We start from the raw sequence: 19419 nt of genomic DNA, 5'->3' as shown, positions 1-19419 counted from the left end.
GATTGCCGACAATTAAAATGTTTAATTAAATGTGTAAATAGAAAATTCAAAGGCGTATGAACTTGAAACTTGATTTACTAATGGATTGCAGTGTCTGATTATTTGTTGAAAGCCCTCTAGTTCTGACAATTGTTGATGTTTTATATCTTTGAAGAGGATGTGGAAGTGAATGGATGCCTAACTTCTTTGACATTTACGTAAATACTTTTTTTAGTTAGAATTTCCTCTCTTTTATTTTACTTTCTTTAATTTCCATGTTCTTTCTTTTTTTTTTCTCTCTCTGTATAAAATAAAAGTAAACGCAACATAATCCTTATCCATTAAAAGTGTTCATGAGCTACATAATATTGACCTTTCAGCGAAGACTAGCTATTTTTGAAACAGGACTACAGAGAGTTTTAAAGATGTAAGTATATATAAAAACTACTCATTAATTTAACACATAGATTAAAGTCAACCTAGCTTGTACTTAAAGCAACCATATCATTTTAAGATCAAATAGAAACGTTTAGTGTAGAAAGTTTCAGCTAACCAATTATAAATAATGATTAATTATATGTTAAAAATACACGTAGCTTTTGGTTTTTTTTAATTAAAAAAATATCCTGATTTATTTGTATTGTTATATTATTTTAAAATTACAATTAAATATATAATTTTTTGCAATCTTCTAGCTATATATTATGAAACTTTACAATTGAAAAACTATACAAAGTTTAGCTGCGTTTAGTGCTAGTTCTAATCAGTGAAATTATATAATGAGGTAAATATACTTATTAGATTATGCTAATACTTCAAAAGATTATAATGATAGGCACATTAGATTAGCGAAAAAACATGCATTAATGTGGCCGATCTTTACATCATCATCCTCGCCTCGGTATGGAAAGTATGATATAGCAATATATTAATTCTGATCCTTCTAAGTTCTAATAAAGAAAGAACATGGATATAAAGAGATAGATTAGAATCACAGATATAAATATTTTTTCCAAATATTTTAAGTTTAAGATCTAACATGTGTGGTGTTGAATACTTGTGAATGGAGAAGAGATGGAAGATGATAGAAGCTCTATTGTAAATCATATTTTAGTTTCATATTGAGAATTTCAAGGCATGTTTGTTAGTTTATATTGATTCATATGTATTAAGGATGTGAACAAATACATAGGGAGATACTTTCTTTCATGTGTGAGCGTGAAGGGAGTGGCACGATCTACGCATGTCGAATGCCAGATCAATCAGGGTAAAATTTGCCTAAGTGTAACAACGACGTTGAACTTACTGCTCGGTTGACCAATCCACCGATTGCCCACTTGGCCATTAAGTCCGTTCGGACTTTGCTGCTTGGACTCAAGTTCAGTCTGCACTTTTTTTTAACACGTGGATGAGACCATGACATATAAAATTGAAGTTGTATTATATATTCCTTTTATCATATTAAAATTTAAAAATATATATTGTAATTAATATAGTAAATGTTTATCTATTTGTCAGTTTTATCTTCTCTAATTCATTGGAATATCATTCACTCTAAGCTGTCAATATCATCAATCTCATAATAAGATATACCAAGTGTACAAAATATTTTATCCTAACATAATAATTTCGAAAAAATTATTTTATATCCGTTTAAAATTAATCCCAATATTTATTAAAATAAATATTTATATAAATACTACGCAAGACTATCTTCACTGAGCAAGGGAAGAGCTATAGCTAGGGGTGTAAATGAGCCAAGTCGCTCGTGAGTTGTTCGAAACTCGATTCGATAAATGCTCGTTTAAGCTCGTTTAATTAGGCTCGTTAAGATAAACAAATCAATCTCAAGCTTCACAATATTCGACTCGTTAGTTCATGAACATGTTCGTTAAGCTCATGAATCAATTTTTAAATAAAAAAAATAATAATTTTGATATTGAATTTATAGATTTTACACTCTACTTATGAAAAACATAGACAAATATATTACATTTATTGATTAGAATAAAATTATAAATTTTAACAAGAATATTATAATTTTTTTAAAATATATAATTTAGTTTTTAATGAAAATTTTAATTTATAATTTATATTTATTAAGCTCGTTTAGGCTCGATAAAAGTTTGAATAAGTTCATGAGCCATAAATATATTCGTTAAATAAAGCTCGATCTCGACTCAATTATAAATGAGCAAATTCAAACATCGAAGAGTTGGACTCGACTCAACTCGATTACACCCCTAGCTGTAGCCCAGGTAACCTTCAATCTTAAGAAAGAAATTATTGAGATTTTCTCAGAGAAAGGGGAAATAGTCCGGGAAAAGACATATATCATCCGAGTTGATTTTGCCATTATCTCTTAGTCTTAATAAATGAATAAATGGACATAAGTTGACAAAAGAAAAGAGGAAAAGCAGAGTTATTGATGCCGACCTAATGATTATTTCATGATAGATAATAGGTACATCCGTACAGTTCTGATCACTAATCAGACCTCACGCTATGTTTTATTTTCAATGATTATAGGAACGTGTCGAATTAGATCAAGGGCAGAAGGTGACACTGTAGTTGGTGCCGGCGGGGCAGGTGAACGTGCTGGTCTGGTCATCTTGCGGGGAAGTATAGGCGTCCGGGCACCGCCTCTTAAAGAAATCCCAAATGGTGGGCCTGCACGGCCCATTGGTGCAGCAGTACTCCGGCGTCCCGAACATGGCGCAAGGACTGTTGCAGCCCCCCGGGACCCTCAGCGGCGCCGGGCACTCCCCCACGATGTTGGCCGAGCAACGGACCCCTCGGCATCCGCCCGTGGTGGGGCTGAAGTCTAGCCCCACGTTGTAGCCTTCCACGAGGGAGATGCCGAAGAAGTCCAGGTTGTTGAACTGGTTTAGGGCGAACTCGGCGAGGGTATTGGGCGGCCGGCCGTAGTCCTGGCACTGAAGCACCCCGCCGCAGTCGCCGGTCTGGCAGCTGCCTCGGCCGCTGCTGTCGAAGGAGCAGCCGGTGCGGGCCCAAATGCGGCCGCCGGTGGTGCTGGCGTTGACGTTGATTGTCCAGGACTGGCCGGGGCTGAGCTGGTTACCGCCGCCTGTCCGGGGGCCGGTGGAAACCCACGCGGCCCAGACGGTGATGGAACATCTGTTGACGATTTGGAAGGTGGCGGCGTTAATGGAGAGAGGGAGGAGGAAAAGGAAGAAACAGAGCAGGGCGTTGCCTGATGTAGCCATAATGCTCAAGCTTATAGGAATTAATTAATGGGAAAAGTGGGGGTTTTATACTTTTATTGAGACGGTTTGAGGCAATCAATTTAATAATTTATTAATTAAGTAATGGATCAAATTTTAAGAAATTAATGGATATGTATGAAAAGTCCTTTAAGCAAAACAATGTACGTAAACGATTACGAGCAAGATTTGCTTGGATTGCCGAACAATTTAAATGTGTAAATAGAATTTTCAAAGGCGCATGGATGGGAAGAGATAGCTTGTGGAAAATAAGAGAAATTAATTGCGATGGGCACGATTGGATAGATATCCAGAGGAGAAGACATATTTGACCTCTTATTGTAGAAAACTCCTAGAATTTTCAGTAATCGATGGTAAGATTTCCACCTAATGTATATCTTATTTTGATCTTATAACATTTTTAAAGGAAGGAAATAATTTTATAGAATGCTCGTTCAGGACTTCTAAATTTACTGTTGCATTAAAAAAAAATATAATTAGCACCGGAGTTAGAGACGGGAATATATTCCTGTCACTATATTAGAAATGGAATTAACATTTTATTTTTAATTTGAGACTGACTTAAAGTTCCATTTTTAAATAGAGACGGAACTATAATGTCGTCGCTAAAACGGTCGGTATTAATATAAAAAACATAGTTAATATGGTTTTAGTAGCTACGAATATTATATTCCGTCTTTAATTAGAAACTGAATTTAAATTTCATCTCTAAATAACGATGGAATATAATATTCTATTGCTAATTATCATTACAATATTTAAATATTAGAGATGGAATGATTTTTCGTCTCTAAATAAGGACGGAAAAAATTTTCGTCACTAATTTCGTGATCAAAATTAGGACTAAATCCCGATCTTGCAAACTCTCCTCATGTTCTCGATCTCTCCGGCGATATCACCGGTGACCATGCCCTCTCCGATTTTAGGCATCCCCTCCAACCTCTAGTGTCTTCGGTGTCCTCTCCTCCTCGATCTCGGTATGATGTTCTGCCTTCCCTCTCCTCTAATTTTTAACCCTAACAACAACGAGCTCCGACCGTGAGTTCTCGGTCATGAGCTTGGCCAGTCGTGAGCTCGTGACCGCGAGTTAGGTCGGTAGTGATCTCGTGACCGCAATCTTGGCCGGCAATGAACTCTCGTCCATGAGTTTGGTCGACCATGAGCTTGCGCCCGAGAGCTTAACCGGTTGAGAGCTTAACCGGCCAGATCTGCCTTGGCCTCAGGCTTACCGCGATGTCAGCCTTGGCCACGAGGTCTCGACCAACTAGCTAGTTGTAAGGTTTATGATAAAAACCTAAATATAATTATGGAGGATTTTAACCTAGTCTTTTATATTTATTTTTTATATTTTAACCTTGGCCACGAGGTCTTTTATATTTATTTTTTATACGTTCATGGCATGTTTAGTTAATATATGGAATCATGTTTGTAGTACCACTCTTGTGTTGATGGATGCATGCTTAATAATATGCTAAGTTTCGTATTACCTCTCTTATACATGGTATTGAATTACCTTTGTCCCCTTGAATATATGGGTCTAGTGGTTAGCACATGAGGTATTGCCACCATGAGGTTTGGAGTTCGAATCTCGGCAAAGCCAAGATAAATATCTCCCTTATGTGTTAGTCACTATTCCAAAGGCTAGTAGCCGCCCGTGATTTACCTCCTCTGTGTTGACCCTGGGACGGGTTGGAGGGGGCGCTGGGGGCGAGTGTATTCGCCTTTTGCCACCATATTGAAGTACCTTTCTTGTATTGATTGCATAATTGCTAAGTAAAACTACTTGTGTTGGTAATGTTGAAAATTTTAAGTTCATTAGGATACAATATATATGAGCAAAGATTGGATGTATAATAAATTAGAAAATAGATTTATCTGATATGAATATTTTGTTGGAGTAGAAGTGTTTGTGAACATTGTTATAAATTATCCAAAATGTAAGAATGGTGCCGAGTTACGATGTTTATATAATAATTACAAATATAGAAATATAGTTTTTTGTGATGAGAATAATTACTACAACTGGTACTATCAGAGAGACCTTTATTTGACTCATCAGATTGGAACTTCAGTTGCTTCTTCATCTAACACAACTGCTATAGGGGAATCATCATCTAATAAGAATGCAATGTAATCAATGGTTCACAACACAATAAATGCAGTTGATCATTCCAATATAGATGAAATACCTACACTTAAAATTTAGCAACTGTATAATATGTTAAAGGCTACTGAAAGAGAAGTATGAAAGACATTCCATCTAGTCATTTCCAACTATTAATTACTACAAGATTATTGAATATCAAGGCAAAATATTATTTCTTAGAAAGATACTGATAGCTTCTATAACATAAAGAAATTGGTGAGGGGTTTACGTTTGCATGTAGAGAAGAATAATTATTGTATAAGTAATTGCATGATATTTTAGAATAAAGAGAGTGAATTGATTGAATGCAGAATTTATATTCACCCTCATTATAAGTATGGTAGTCGCATATCAAGGAAGAAGAAGAAAAAGATTGTATGGAAAGTTATGTATTACTTCCCGTTAATTGTTAGGTTTCAATGTTATATGTATCTACTGCAACAGCAAGCCACATGAGGTGATATCATGAGCATGTATACGAAGAAGGTATAATATGTCATCCTTGTGACTCCCCTGCATGAAAACATCTTGATACAACATTTTGTTCCTTTATAATGGAACCACATAATATGAGACTTAGACTTTCTGCAGATAGATTTCAGCTATTTGGTTAGTCGGGATAGTAATATTCATCTTGGCCAGTTATATTAACATCGTATAACTTACCACCATGTTTCTTACTATGCTTATTTTAGGTCTAACGAATCTAAAAGAGAAGATAGATATTTTCTTGCAACCTCTGATTACTGAACTGAATGAATTATGAAATGTACACTTCAAGATTTATGATGTTGCAATTAAAACTAATTTTACATTGTATGCTGCTTTATTATGGATGATTAGTAATTTTTCAACATATTCAATGTTGTCGGAATGAAGCATGGTTGGTTAATTAGCATGTTCACATTACATGACAAAATCTGCTGTATTTTCATTATCTTACAATGAAAAGGTATCTTGGTTTGATAATCACCATAAATTTTTGCCAGTTAAACACCCTTTCAGGTGAAATAATAAAAATTTCATTAAAAATGTTGCAGTAAAAAAACTTCAGCCAACAATCAAGTTAGGTGAATAAATCATTGATCAAATAGACAATTATAAATTCCTACCAGTATCTTAGCATGGTTCTGAAAAGATAAATAAATACTTGTTAGGGTGTGTAGGTGTGGTTGGAAGAAAAGATATATTTTTTAAAAGCTGTCATATTAGAAATATTTACTCATTTGATATAATGTAGATGTGATGCATGTTGAGAATTTTTTTTTGATAATATCTTCAATACCGTGATGAATGTTCCCGAAAGAACTAAAGACACTACAAAATTATATGAGAAATTAAAAGAATTAGTTAGCATTCCTGAGTTCTTCAGAATGAAACAACAAATAAATTTCTAAAGATTTATTATACATTCGACAAAGAGGGTAAGCAAGTTTTATGTAGTTGGTTGAAAAAATCAAATTCCCTGATGGGTATGTCTCGAATATGGCCCGATGCGTGGATATGAACAAGTTAAAAATATTTAGAATAAAGAGTCATGACTATTATATGTTCATGCAAAAAACTTATTCCAGTAGTTTTTCATAACTTCTATAAAGTGTTTGGTAAGCACTCACAGAATTGAGTCTATGTTTTAGAGATTGACAGTATGATGGCTGATATAATTTGGTTAGAAATAGATATTTCTCTTATACTATATATGTGAGCGCATATCACCTAATTTTTTTTATTTAATAGAATCCTACAAGTTCACCTATCTTATAAAGCACAACTAGCTGGTTCTGTGTAGTACAGATAGATATATCCATTTGAATAGTTTTTAAGAAAATTAAAGAATAATGTTCTTAACGAAGTAAGAGTTGAGGGGTCAATATGTAATGTTTATTTTATTGAAGAAACATATTCTTTCTACTTATATTATTTTATTTATAATGTGAAATTAAGATATCGTAAGTGTTCTAGAAATTCTGATGATTCTCAGTTGATATACCCAAAGATACTTTCTATTTTTAAATTTCCTGCTAAGCCAATAAGTGTATCTATTTCAAGAAGGTTAAATCAATAAGAATATTATGTCATAAGAACATATATATGCTATTGAACTATAACGAGATCAAACCTTATATAAGGTGAGTTGAATGATATAATCAAACAGTTATCTCATTATGTTTGTTTGGTAACTCAATTGTCTTAAAATTACCCTTCGGTGACAGCTTCTATGAACAACAATTTTAAATACAAAATCCATCAATCGATGCAAGTGAGATAGTTGAAAAGTTAGAGACAAAATTTGCATTATGATTTCAAATCTATGTAAGTTAGAGAATAATTTAGATTCATAAATCCGTATCAAATACTTCCATTTAATTTGTATCATAATTACTTTTCTAGATGAATGACTGTAGAATATCAAATGTGCAGGATTCCAAGATAATCGATTTTGCATCTGGATCTCTAACTAAGATAACAACATACTCTGGTTACTATGTTAATGACTTCAAATTTCGCATGACACAACGAGATTCCTGCAGATTAACTTTCAATACTGATGTTTGCGTAAAAGGATCTATCAACAACAATAATTATGAGTTTGGTTATTATGAGAGACCTGAATAAATCATAAATGTTGAATATTATGTCTTACCAATAAAAAGGTGTGTTATTCAAATATTCTTGGTATGATCTGACTCCAAGAACAAGAGCCAGAATGCATTCAAACTACAATTTAGTGAGGTTAATGCAAACAAAAGTTTCAACAAGTATGTGTGGGTCTCGAAGCTAGCTAGAGGGGGTGAATAACCTCGAAAAGAAGTTATAAGTTTTCCTTGCTTTTGAACAAAGCAATGATACAATATTAATTAAAATAAATAATTAACATAAAAATAATAACTTAAAAATTAAGAAGGCTCAAAAATTTATTTGGTTATAACCTAAGTGGTTTAACATACAAGTCATTTGAAAAGCTCGACTAAAAAGACTCCATAAAGGCAGAGTAGCCTCTTACAGACTTGGAATGCTTAGGAATTACTTAAAAAATGAATACAAAAGTTGATTTTTAATTCCTAGCTTTAGGGACTTTTTATAGCCTCCTAGAAGATATTATCGTTGTGTTGATGCGACCTAGAGGCGCCTCGGATCAGGTGGAGACGCCTTTAGTGTGGATAAAACTTTATCCAAACTCCAAAGGTCAGTCAACGGTTCTGGAAAATGGGAGGTGCCTCGGTTGATCCAGGGCGCCTCCATGATCCAACAGGGTGCCTCCTTTTTAAGGCGTGAGGGCGCCTCCATGTTCCTTGGAGGCGCCTTCACTCCAGTGGCTAGCAGATCCAAAGTCAACTTTGGAGTTATCTTTTCAAACTTTCTTCACTTGGGTGATGCTTCAGTCATCCGGAGTTGAGCTCACCCAAACTCAACTTCGACCTTCTCCTCGAGTAAACTTCCTTCTGGTTTATCATCCCTCAAACACTCTGGTGTGTGTCCTTCTCATCTGATGGTGTATTCTTCCGTAGCTTTTCGTCCCTCGAATGCACCGTGCCCATCGACTTGCTTCCTGTGCCATCCTTCTCGCTCACCTCGTCTTCCGCTCGACTTCTTGTGTTCCTAAATTTCTGAATACTGAGACATAATGTATTAAAAAATACATGACCTAACTTAACTTAGTTGATCACATCAAACCAACCTGGGGTACTCACAGTATGAACCTTTCATTTTCATAATACAAACGGGTAAAGTTTTCTATCTTGAATATCCGATAAAGAGAAGAAGAGCTAGTGAATTGTTAGCAGTTTGTCGAACGAAGTCTCGCTCGACCATAGAAAATACTAAACTTCATCATGGCCCAAAACTATGATGAATTTCAAAATAAAGAAGTGGAGATACATTCAATAGATTCCAAGACTCAAAATGAGGCGTGTAAACTAGGGGATGCGAGATTTTTATTATGACAAATTTCTAGTAAGTAATTTTTATTATCAGAATTTTTATTATTTTTATAATAATTTTGGAACTTATTGTTATAGAAAAGATATATCTGGGAGCCAAGGCACGAGGTGACATTTTATGCAACTTGGAACGCAGCCTGTGCCAAACTATATAAAGATATATTGTACAAAGCAAGATAAAAGAGAATAAGGTCATCCTATGTACTAGAAGATATTTGGAATGCATAGTGAGCCATCTAGGCTGAAGACGGATGGGAGGCAAATTCAACGATAGCTCAAGCCAACAAAGACACTGAGCTGACTGACTTTAGTACTAGATCTACAAAGCATACAGCTAGATCCCGATCGATCATTGAGCATGCCTTAGACTTGATGAGTTTAAAATTAATAAATTTATATAAGAATTATTTAATTATCAATGATTTCTAATATCTTAATTTAATTGTATTCTTTAATGTTCAGAAAAGTGAGCTACAATGATCTATTACTTGTTGGGAGGTATTTACCAAGACACACAAGTTAAAGGATGACACATTTGTGGATCGTCGATTTTCGACATTAGACGTAAGAATATAAACTTGAATATCTTTAACCGTTAACGATGATTAACTTTTTTTAATAAATATCTTATATGAATAATTTTTTAATATAAATAGGAAGAAATTACTGCTAGGGTTGCACAAGTGTCTTAGCCTGCTACTGAGGGAACTAAGGTGCAAACTCTATCCATAGACCAGTTAAATGAGATTTATTATAAAGTAGATGGTGGAAGGAAAAAGGCCTCCGCCCTCTACGATTTTGGATCCCAAACGAGAGTTGTATATGATCGGGTGATAACTCTTAGGGGGTGTTTGGTTGGGGGTTATCATTGATAACCTTGGTAGGTTATCATTGATAACCTTGGTAGGTTATCAACAAAAACCTTGTTTGGTTTAGGTAATGAGTGATTCCCGGTAATAAACAATTCCCGCCACGTCAGCAAAGTCGGCATGCAACCCGGAATTGCATTACCTCCGAAATCTAAGGTTTTGGATGATGCCAGGGTTACCAATTTATTTATTCCAAAATTACCCTCCAAGCTCGATTTCACCAAATTCCTGCGCGAGGCATACCTCCCGCAGGAGCTCGCCGTCAGCCTTCGGGCACACCTGGAGCTGCAACCGCGGCTCCTGTTGTTGGCGCTGAATGGCACACGGCGGTTCACCAACGTGCCGATGATTGTGCGGGCAGCAGAGGCGATGGGCTTCAAGGTGGTGCTCGCCGGCATGGACTTGGGGAACGTGGGTGGGTTCGCAGAGGTGGTGAACTGGTGCGACGTGATCATGGGCGTGGCGTGAATGTAAACAGTATATTTAAAATCTAAGTTGGTGGCGCTGAATTGCACACGGTGGTGCTCGCCGGCATGCAAACAGATCGCGACATGCTGCGACTTGGAGCTGGTAGCAGGGGAGGAGCCGATGATTCGCGGAGGAGGCGGCACACCGCTTACAGAGGAGAATGCGAGATTGTGGAAGAGCACAGTAGAATTCTAGATTGTGGAAGAAGCACAGTAACACGAGAAAGAATTAAAATTTTTAATCAAATATTTAACTTTATTTTAATTATATATATATATATATATATATATATACACACGAGATAGAATTAAATTTTCTAATCAAATATTTAACTTTATTTTAATTATATATATATATATATATATATATATATATATATATATATATATATATATATATATATATAAAATTTAAAAAAAAATTAAATCAATTATATTTATTTATTACATATTTCATCAACTTATTATTTATTAATATTATTAATTTAATTTAATTTATTTTCAAAAATTAATTGAATATCAAATTCAACTAAGGGTAATATATTAAATGTTAAATTAAATTATAGTATTACCTTGATTGAACCAAACAACGTTATGGTTATGTTTTATTCCCCATAACCTTAGTTATGTGATTACCTGGTAATCACATAACCAAGGTTATGTTTGATAACTTGAACCAAACACGCCCTTAGAGCTAGAGGTCGTCCCAGTCGATCATTTAACGGATTTGGATCATCTACTAGAGTAGATGCCTTAGTACAAGAAAATCAAGATTTAAAGAATTGGTTCTCAACATTAGCGAAAGAATTTGAAGAGGAGCGACGATCCCGAATGAGATATGAGGAAATTGGACGGGAAACACAAAAATTCATAGCTCGGATGGTTCAAATGCTGCATTGTTTGACTCTTAGGAGACTTAGGACATTCAAGACCATATTGATGAGTAGCGGACTCAAAGTTGGATGAGCATTTTACTTTTGTGTGTTTTTGTTTATCACTTATGAAACATGCAAAATAAATCTATTATATTTCATATTAGATGCATCTCTAATTGTATTATATCTTTTCAGGTGCATTGTAGATCTATTCTATATATCACCATCAACGGATATTCAAACTAGTATTCAGGTGTGTAGAATAATTTTCTAGCTAACATACTTTGTCTATCCAAACTAATCATATTATTAAAGTGTTCACCTTGTTTAGTTTGAATTTAATTTGTTAGTCATTATTCAAATGATGTATGACTAGTTTTTCCTTGTTTCATTAATGGTTTTTGTATTATACTTTCCGCAAAATTGAATACTATTAGCTAGTTTTGGAGTGGATTTGATTGTCGTATGAGGTATGAGGTGCTATATTTCATATTATTATATTCAGATGTATTATACTTTATTTGAGATATATGGATATTCTTCTTTGTTTTGTTGTTGAATTGAATTTGATACTTAATTTAGATTGGATTTAATACTTTCAGTTTTTATGAATGTGCTATGTGGATTGTTTCATTTGTATAATGTTATAATGTGTAATGTAAATATTATGTTTGAGAATGTGTAATGTGAATATGTTTGAAAATCATCGTTTGTGATGGAGTTGATTGATATATATGTAAACAAGAGAAAATGTGAAAAAAATAGTTTTGTAATTACAGAAAATGCGATAATTAGCAATAGAATTTTAAAATTTTATCACTAAAAATGTAATAATTAGCAACAAGATTTAAAATCCCGACGCTATAATGTGATAATTAGCGACAAAATTTAAAAATGTCGTCGCTAATATGCAATAATTAGAGATGAAATTTAAAATTTCCATCGCTAAAATGTGATAACTAATGAAGGAATTTTTCAAATCTGTTGCTAAAAATGACAACATTATTTTCATATTTAATATCTACACCTAGCGGTGAATTTTTAATAATTTGTCTCTATTTAGCGGCGACATATTGATATTCCATCGCTAGGTTTGGCTAGAATATCACAGCACTGTTAACGAATTTAGTAATACTTACCAGAGATGAAATTTAATATTCGTCTCTAAAATTAGAAATGAAATTTTTATTTTTAATGATGAAATTTTAAATCTATCGTTATATTTAGTGACAAAAATTAAATTTCATCTTTTGCAGCGATAGAATATTTAATTCCGTCGTTAAATGATGTCATGCCAATTTCACAGTTATGACAATAATCGGTCACTATGTTCAATTAGCGACTAATAATTTTATCTTTAAAGGGTGTTTTTTTTTGGTAGTGTTGGATTGCAGTATCTATTTTTTTTATTGTATCGAAAACCCTCTAACTCTAAGAATTGCTTCTTAAGTTGTATATCTTTATGCTGGATTTAGATTGGTATTGTCATCCATAAGTAAGGGAATTATATTTTTTAGCCCTGTACATTATACTTTTTCCAAATTTGACTGTTATCTACAAATTCACATTCTTAGTACATTAATATTTTCTTTTCCAATTTTAATCTTTTTTTAGTGTGGAATTCGACCAATTAGGTAGTTATCGAAAATACGACTAAAAATGAAATTTTCTCCGTATGTAAGATTATTACAAAAGTTATTTAATGATATGTTTACTTAGGAGGACGGTTTAGAACGCGGTGCCGCCGCGCGTCTGAACCGGCGACGCTCGATGCTCGCGGGCAGGGGACGCTGACGCCGCTTTTTTATCTACTTCCCTCTCCTACGTCTCCTTCTCTCCTCTTTGCGACGAGAGCCCCGAACACCGGCAGGTGGCCTCCCTCTCTGCGTCGTCCTCCCCGAGCAACAACCACCACTTCGGGACCTCTGTCGTCCCTGCACGTGTGTTGTCCTCGCCCAGATATGCTGGCCACCGTGAATAGCCCCAGATGTGGCTCGGTTTTCTTCTCTTGCGCTATCGGCCGCGAGCAACTCCAGCCCCGTCGGCCTGTTCACTGCTGCGACGAGATTCCACACCATCTGTCGTTACTGTCCCTCGACGCCGACGACCTCGCCGTCGTCGTTGTCTTTCGTCCATCGTCGCGTTTCCATTGTGACTGAACCATGACCTACTCCGCCGCTGCCGATCCGCGTGCTGCTGTGCCGTCGGAGATGGAAAATAGGTAATTAAATGGTTTATTATTAATTGGTTTGATTAGAAGATTAATTAATTAAGATTATATTAGTTAATTAAATAGGATTGGTCTCATTAATCTAATAACTTTTATGTAAGCTAATACTCTAATAATGTTTATTTGATGATTAAATAGATTTAATTATAGATGATTAATTAATAGGTTGATTAATTAATTCGTAGATGATTAATTACCGGATCTTTAATCAGTTGAAGTTGCACAGATTTATTACATACTCCATAAGAAAGTAAGACAATTACAAAAGGGATAATTAAATGATTTACCTATGTAGACTATGGTTAGTAAGATTTTTGATAGTACTTAGTTTTAATTCGTATCCTATACTTATAGGAGCGGGCTCGAGATCTGTAAGACGAGAGCTTCATACTTCAGCTTCGGACCGGTCCTGCATCAATTTGGAGTTTGACATAGATGCCACTGGAGAACATTATATATCACTCTCACTTGCATATTTTGAGAACATGTAGGATGCATACACTAATTATATTTCTTTGTGTAGTTTTCACTGCATTTTGACTATCATCAATGTTGAGATGGAGATTAATTTTTTTGTTAGATCCTCTTGGTCACCGCATTCGTGATCAAGATTGGAAATATGTTGTCAACATGTAAGTTTTTTGGCTTCTTTTCTTACCTTTGTTGAAACATGGATGTATTTTGATGTGGTAATACAATTCCCACGGGTTATATGCATGAAGGGCCTTGAAATTGTATAATGCGAAGGTGGGAAGGAAAGGGAAAAAACAACCAACATGAGAAGTTGTCAAGGTATGTCTGATCCTTTTGATTAGCAACTGTTTCACTATCCTCGAATGAGTTATTCCAATATTTCTTTTCTAACATAGGCTCCTCAACAACCAGATGCGGAGCAATGTGATTTTTATATCATGCGATATATGAAAGATAAAATTGAAAATTTTGGAGTTGACCACAAGGATTCACTTCCAGCAATGGTAATAATACAATATCTTCCATTTTGCATATAAGCTCTAAAGATAATTTGTTGCATTTTCCAACATTGCTTCAGTATCATAATTGATACAAACTCATATTTGATTTTGATTGATTATGAACGTCTCTTAGCTTTTCCCTCATTATATCAGATCTTGCTGTTGCTATGCTTTTCCCCTGGTGCTTAATGTGTTTCTATGTAGTCTTTGAACTTCTCTATTTCAATTTTGGCAGCTATGTGCTCGTCTATGATTAATAGTTCAATAGAATTCAGGGTCACTGATTTGTTATATGATGCTCTTGGTCTTTCCATGATTTTTGAATTCAACCATTATCATGCCTAGTAATTTGTTGTATGATGCTGTCGGTTCTTATCAATCTCTACACTTTAATAAAAAGGAGCAAATTATCTATGTTATATTCTAAGCAGCATATACTAAGTGTCATATATGCGCGCAATTATCCTTCAATGAATTAAGCATTATGAACAATAGTCTTCCACAGCAGCCTTTAAAAACTTAGTATTCTATTTTATTTGATACATGTACACATTTGTTTTAGTTATTTGACATATATGGTGGATTATTGGGTCCTGATCATGAATTAACTTTGTATAAAGTATTGTAGATTATCTTTGTTGCAAGTATCAATTAGAAAGAGACTTTCTTTGGTTTAGATATTTTGCATTCCAAATTTAGTTTATTGGTAGTTCTCATTGCAAAACCAGACTGAAAAGCTTTCAAAATGCTTGATTTGAAGTGTTAGAAGGATAGAGATCAGAAAAACTAGACTGGCCTCGTTAGAGCTAGAGCAGATATTTGGAAAAAAATAAATAAATCAAAATTACATCTTTACCATTTCCAGCTTTCAAAATTGCATCTTTACTAATATATTATTTATGTGTTTTTACAGTTTACAAATCTCAAGTACTCCAGAGTTGAAATTGATGAAGTGCGGTTCGAGTGGGCTGAATGCATGCTAGATTACATTTGAAGTGCGGTTCTACCTTGATGTATTGTTAAAAGAATGTTCTACCTTGATTCTGATATCTATTAGCTTTTGATGTAAAAAGAATGTTTGTGTATTTTATGGATACTGTTGTAAGAAGATTATGTAATTGTGAATATTTGTGTATTTTATGGATACTGTTGAATGAAGAATATTTGTGTAATTTGTGAATATTTGTGTATTTTTTTTTTGTTACTGTCGATTTTTCATTGTTTCGGAAATCAAATTTGTGCTGTTAAAAAATACAGATATTACATCGGTTTTCCACCGCAATAAACCGATGTTATTAACTAATATTACATCGGTCGTATACCGCTGCCAAAATTGGTGTTATTAACATATAATATTACACCGATTTTACACCGTTGATGAAACGGTGTCGTTAAGTGATACTACACCGGTTTTAACCCGATGTCTAAAATGGCAGACATTTTACATCGGCTTCATAGACATCGGTCGAAAATGTAATAGACACCGGTGGAAAACCGATGTCTATGAGGGTTTTTGTTGTAATGAGATAGAAACTTTGACTAGAAGATTGTCAGCATATTCTACCGTTAAGATGGATAGTTTTTCCTTACCTTCGTAGTTTCTTTGATTTTAATGCATGATCTAGCTGCCTATAGTAGTTAGTAGTTATTTTTACCTTGATATCTACTCTATGTTGCTTCTTGATATCCATGCAGTCTTATTGTATTCTTGCATGATGTTATTTATAAACATGATGTTATTAGACCGTAGTATAACTGGTAGGGTTTTACTCATGGATGAGATTTTTACTACTTATTTGATTTGTTTGTATATATACAATTTGGACTACCCACTAGATCGGATAATGGAAGCGTGAGTTTGTCTGTAGACAGGAACATTTATACGCTCTGACTGTCCACTAGACTACATAGTGGTAGTGTGATTTCGTCCTCAGTCAATAGCTGAGGAAGTAGATAGCTATTTCATCTTGTCTGCCCACTAGACCAGATAGTAATAGCATGAGTTTGGCCGCAGATAGTGACCCTGACTATACACTAGACCAAATATTTGTAACACGAGTTTAATTTGCTCGCAGTCAAGATTTGTTTATATACTTGTTATATGCTTATTTTATGCAGATAATGTTTGAATGTATTGTATGTACTTTCGATTTTTTGTGATACCTAGTTGAGCAGAATAGAGGGATATATTATTTTTTATGTTTTTGTTAGCAGATGATCATATTGGTACTTTTATTTTTCTAGTAAGTATTATTATATGAGACTGTTTCCTTCAATCTCCTTATATGTAGTATTATGTATTATCTTTCTTATACCTATTGAGTATTTTATACTCACTACCTTTTATTTTTTTTTCTTTGAAGGTTGTGTTGACTACCATAGCATCGCCAAAATCCTCAGCCATCAGTCCTTCCATCGAACTCCAATTCAAAACTCATCAAAATCCTACATTTAACATAGGAAATCACCTATAGATGAGCACCAAGTCGTAGAACACCAGAACTCTTCTTTCCCTAGAGATTTTTTTCTCTTCCCTTTCTTTCTTTTCCTTATCTCTTCCCTCTCCAATGAGATATTTTTCTACAATGAAATCTTTTCCCTCACTCATCCGCTCCTTCAAGTAAATAGAGTATAAAAGTGAGATTAATAAATAATAGGATCCCAAATGAAGAGGACGTGTCAGTGAATGGATGCCTAACTTCTTTTACCATTTATATAAATAAACCTTAATTATGAGGTAATTATTTTAGTTGTCAAATATTTTACGGTTTTGTTTTGTGAGTTTTATCTTGGGGTATTTTCAAAGTCTTTATTCACGGAAAACCATGTCCCATGGCTTTTAACTCCTGATGTTGTGTTTACTTTCGAGAATGAATTTTGAATTAGTGGGAAAATCAAATCTTATTCCATGTGAAAAGGCACAATTTTCAAGCTTACCATTCAATAGATGAGGAAAAACTGATGACTAAGAAATTAATTAATTTCGTCTCTCTGTCTCTACTTTCTTTTCTTTTCTTGTTCTCTCAACTAAAAAAAAATATAAACACAACATAATCCTTATCTAGGTGGCAGTAGCTTTCAAGAACAGAAATATCAATCTGATGTCATGACTCAACCCAACAAACAAACAGCATCATAAATTAATTAATGAACAGAAGTAGACAAAAGAAAGAAAAGGAAAATAAAGATAAAAGCTATTATCATATTGATGGCAATCTAATAATATATTAATTGATGGATAGCAGGAACAGGCGTGAACAGAGGACCTCACGCTAGTAATTCAGCTAGCACACATGTTTTATTCTCCATGATTATAGAAACGTGTCGAATTAGCTAGATCTTTGTAAATCTTATTGACTTATAGTAGTAATTATATATATACGATCTCATGCATGCTTCAAGTCGATCAAGGGCAGAAGGTGACTCTGTAGTTGGTGCCGCCGGGGCAGGTGAAGACGACGGTGCTGGTTCGATCGTCCTGCGGGTAGCTGTACGCGTCCGGGCACCGCGCCTTAAAGAACCTTGAAAAATCCGTGGGATCGCACGGTCCATTGTTGCAGCAGTACTGCTGCGTCCCGAACACGGTGCAGGGGTCGTTGCAGCCCCCCGGCGCCCTCAGCTGCGCCGGGCACTCCCCCACGATGTTGGCGGAGCACCGGATCCCTCGGCACCCGCCGGTGGTGGGGCTGAAGTCTATCCCCACGTTGTAGCCGGCCACGTTGGAGATGTCGAAGAAGTCGAGGTTGTTGTTCTGGTTGAGGGAGAACTCGGCGAGGGTGTTGGGCGCCCGGCCGTAGCCCTGGCACTGCAGCATCCCGCAGTCGCCGGTCTGGCAGTTTCTGCCGTCGGAGGAGCACCCAGTGCGGGCCCATATGCGGCCGCCGGTGGAGCCGGCGTTGATGTTGACGGTCCAGGACTGCCCCGGGTTGAGCTGGTTACCGCCGCCTGTCTGGGGGCCGGTGGTGGCCCATGCGGCCCAGACGGTGTTTGAGCAGCTGTTGACGATCTGGAAGGTGGCGGCGTTAATGGAGAGAGGGAGGAGGAAGAGGAAGAAACAGAGCGCGGCGTTGGTTGATGTAGCCATGATTCAAGCTTGTGGAGATTCATGCCGCAAAGCAGGGAATTTATAGAGAGATGGTGGAGGCAATTAATCTCATTACTTATTAACCAAGTAATGGATAATTTAATAAAAAAATCTAGTAGAAAAAATAAATACGACAGGACTTTAACACAAAAATGTATGGATGACTAAAAAGATTACAAGCCTTAAGTCAAGAAAGACTTGCATGCATAGGATTGTTGAACAATTAAACTGTTTAATTAAATGTGTAAATAGAAAATTCAAAGTCGTATGAACTAGAAACTTAATGGAAAGATGTGGCATATTCGTGGAAAATAATTAAGAGATATTGTGATGGGCATGCTTAGGTAAATATATATATCTAGAAGAGATGACTATATTAATTCTGATCCTTCTACTAAATAATGATTGAATTAGAAGATACATATTTGTCTCTAAAATTTCAAACTTAAGATATAACATATGTGGATGAGATTTGAGATGTAAAATTGAAGTTGTATTATATTGTTTTTATGATATTAAAAATTTTAAATTAAATATAAATTGTAATATAGTAAATGTTTATCTATTTGTTTCTTAAGTATTGCTTTATAATTTTTTTAATATTTTCAA

The 19419-nt window shown here is 35.0% G+C and overlaps 2 protein-coding genes across 2 annotated transcripts; both read right to left on the bottom strand.

Moving 5' to 3' along the window:
• Window positions 1-2359: 2359 nt before the first annotated feature.
• Window positions 2360-3215, bottom strand: LOC121993574 (protein P21-like). The gene has a single exon (XM_042548194.1). The coding sequence runs from the start codon at window positions 3204-3206 to the stop codon at window positions 2526-2528; it is 681 nt and encodes a 226-aa protein (XP_042404128.1). The 5' UTR covers window positions 3207-3215; the 3' UTR covers window positions 2360-2525.
• Window positions 3216-17908: 14693 nt separating this feature from the next.
• On the bottom strand, window positions 17909-18816 carry LOC121992612 (protein P21-like). The gene has a single exon (XM_042547484.1). It carries the CDS (start codon window positions 18808-18810, stop codon window positions 18133-18135), a length of 678 nt encoding a protein of 225 aa, XP_042403418.1. The 5' UTR covers window positions 18811-18816; the 3' UTR covers window positions 17909-18132.
• Window positions 18817-19419: the final 603 nt, after the last annotated feature.

This window comes from Zingiber officinale, chromosome 1B (assembly GCF_018446385.1).
Source record: "Zingiber officinale cultivar Zhangliang chromosome 1B, Zo_v1.1, whole genome shotgun sequence".
In the NCBI taxonomy this organism is placed as follows: Eukaryota; Viridiplantae; Streptophyta; class Magnoliopsida; order Zingiberales; family Zingiberaceae; genus Zingiber; species Zingiber officinale.
Note: the sequence above shows the minus strand (reverse complement) of the source record. Positions and strands in the feature narration are given on the sequence as shown.

Excerpts from the sequence above, each read along its gene's own strand:
- LOC121993574 (XM_042548194.1), bottom strand. The coding sequence starts at position 3,206 with ATGGCTACATCAGGCAACGCCCTGCTCTGTTTCTTCCTTTTCCTCCTC.
- LOC121992612 (XM_042547484.1), bottom strand. The coding sequence starts at position 18,810 with ATGGCTACATCAACCAACGCCGCGCTCTGTTTCTTCCTCTTCCTCCTC.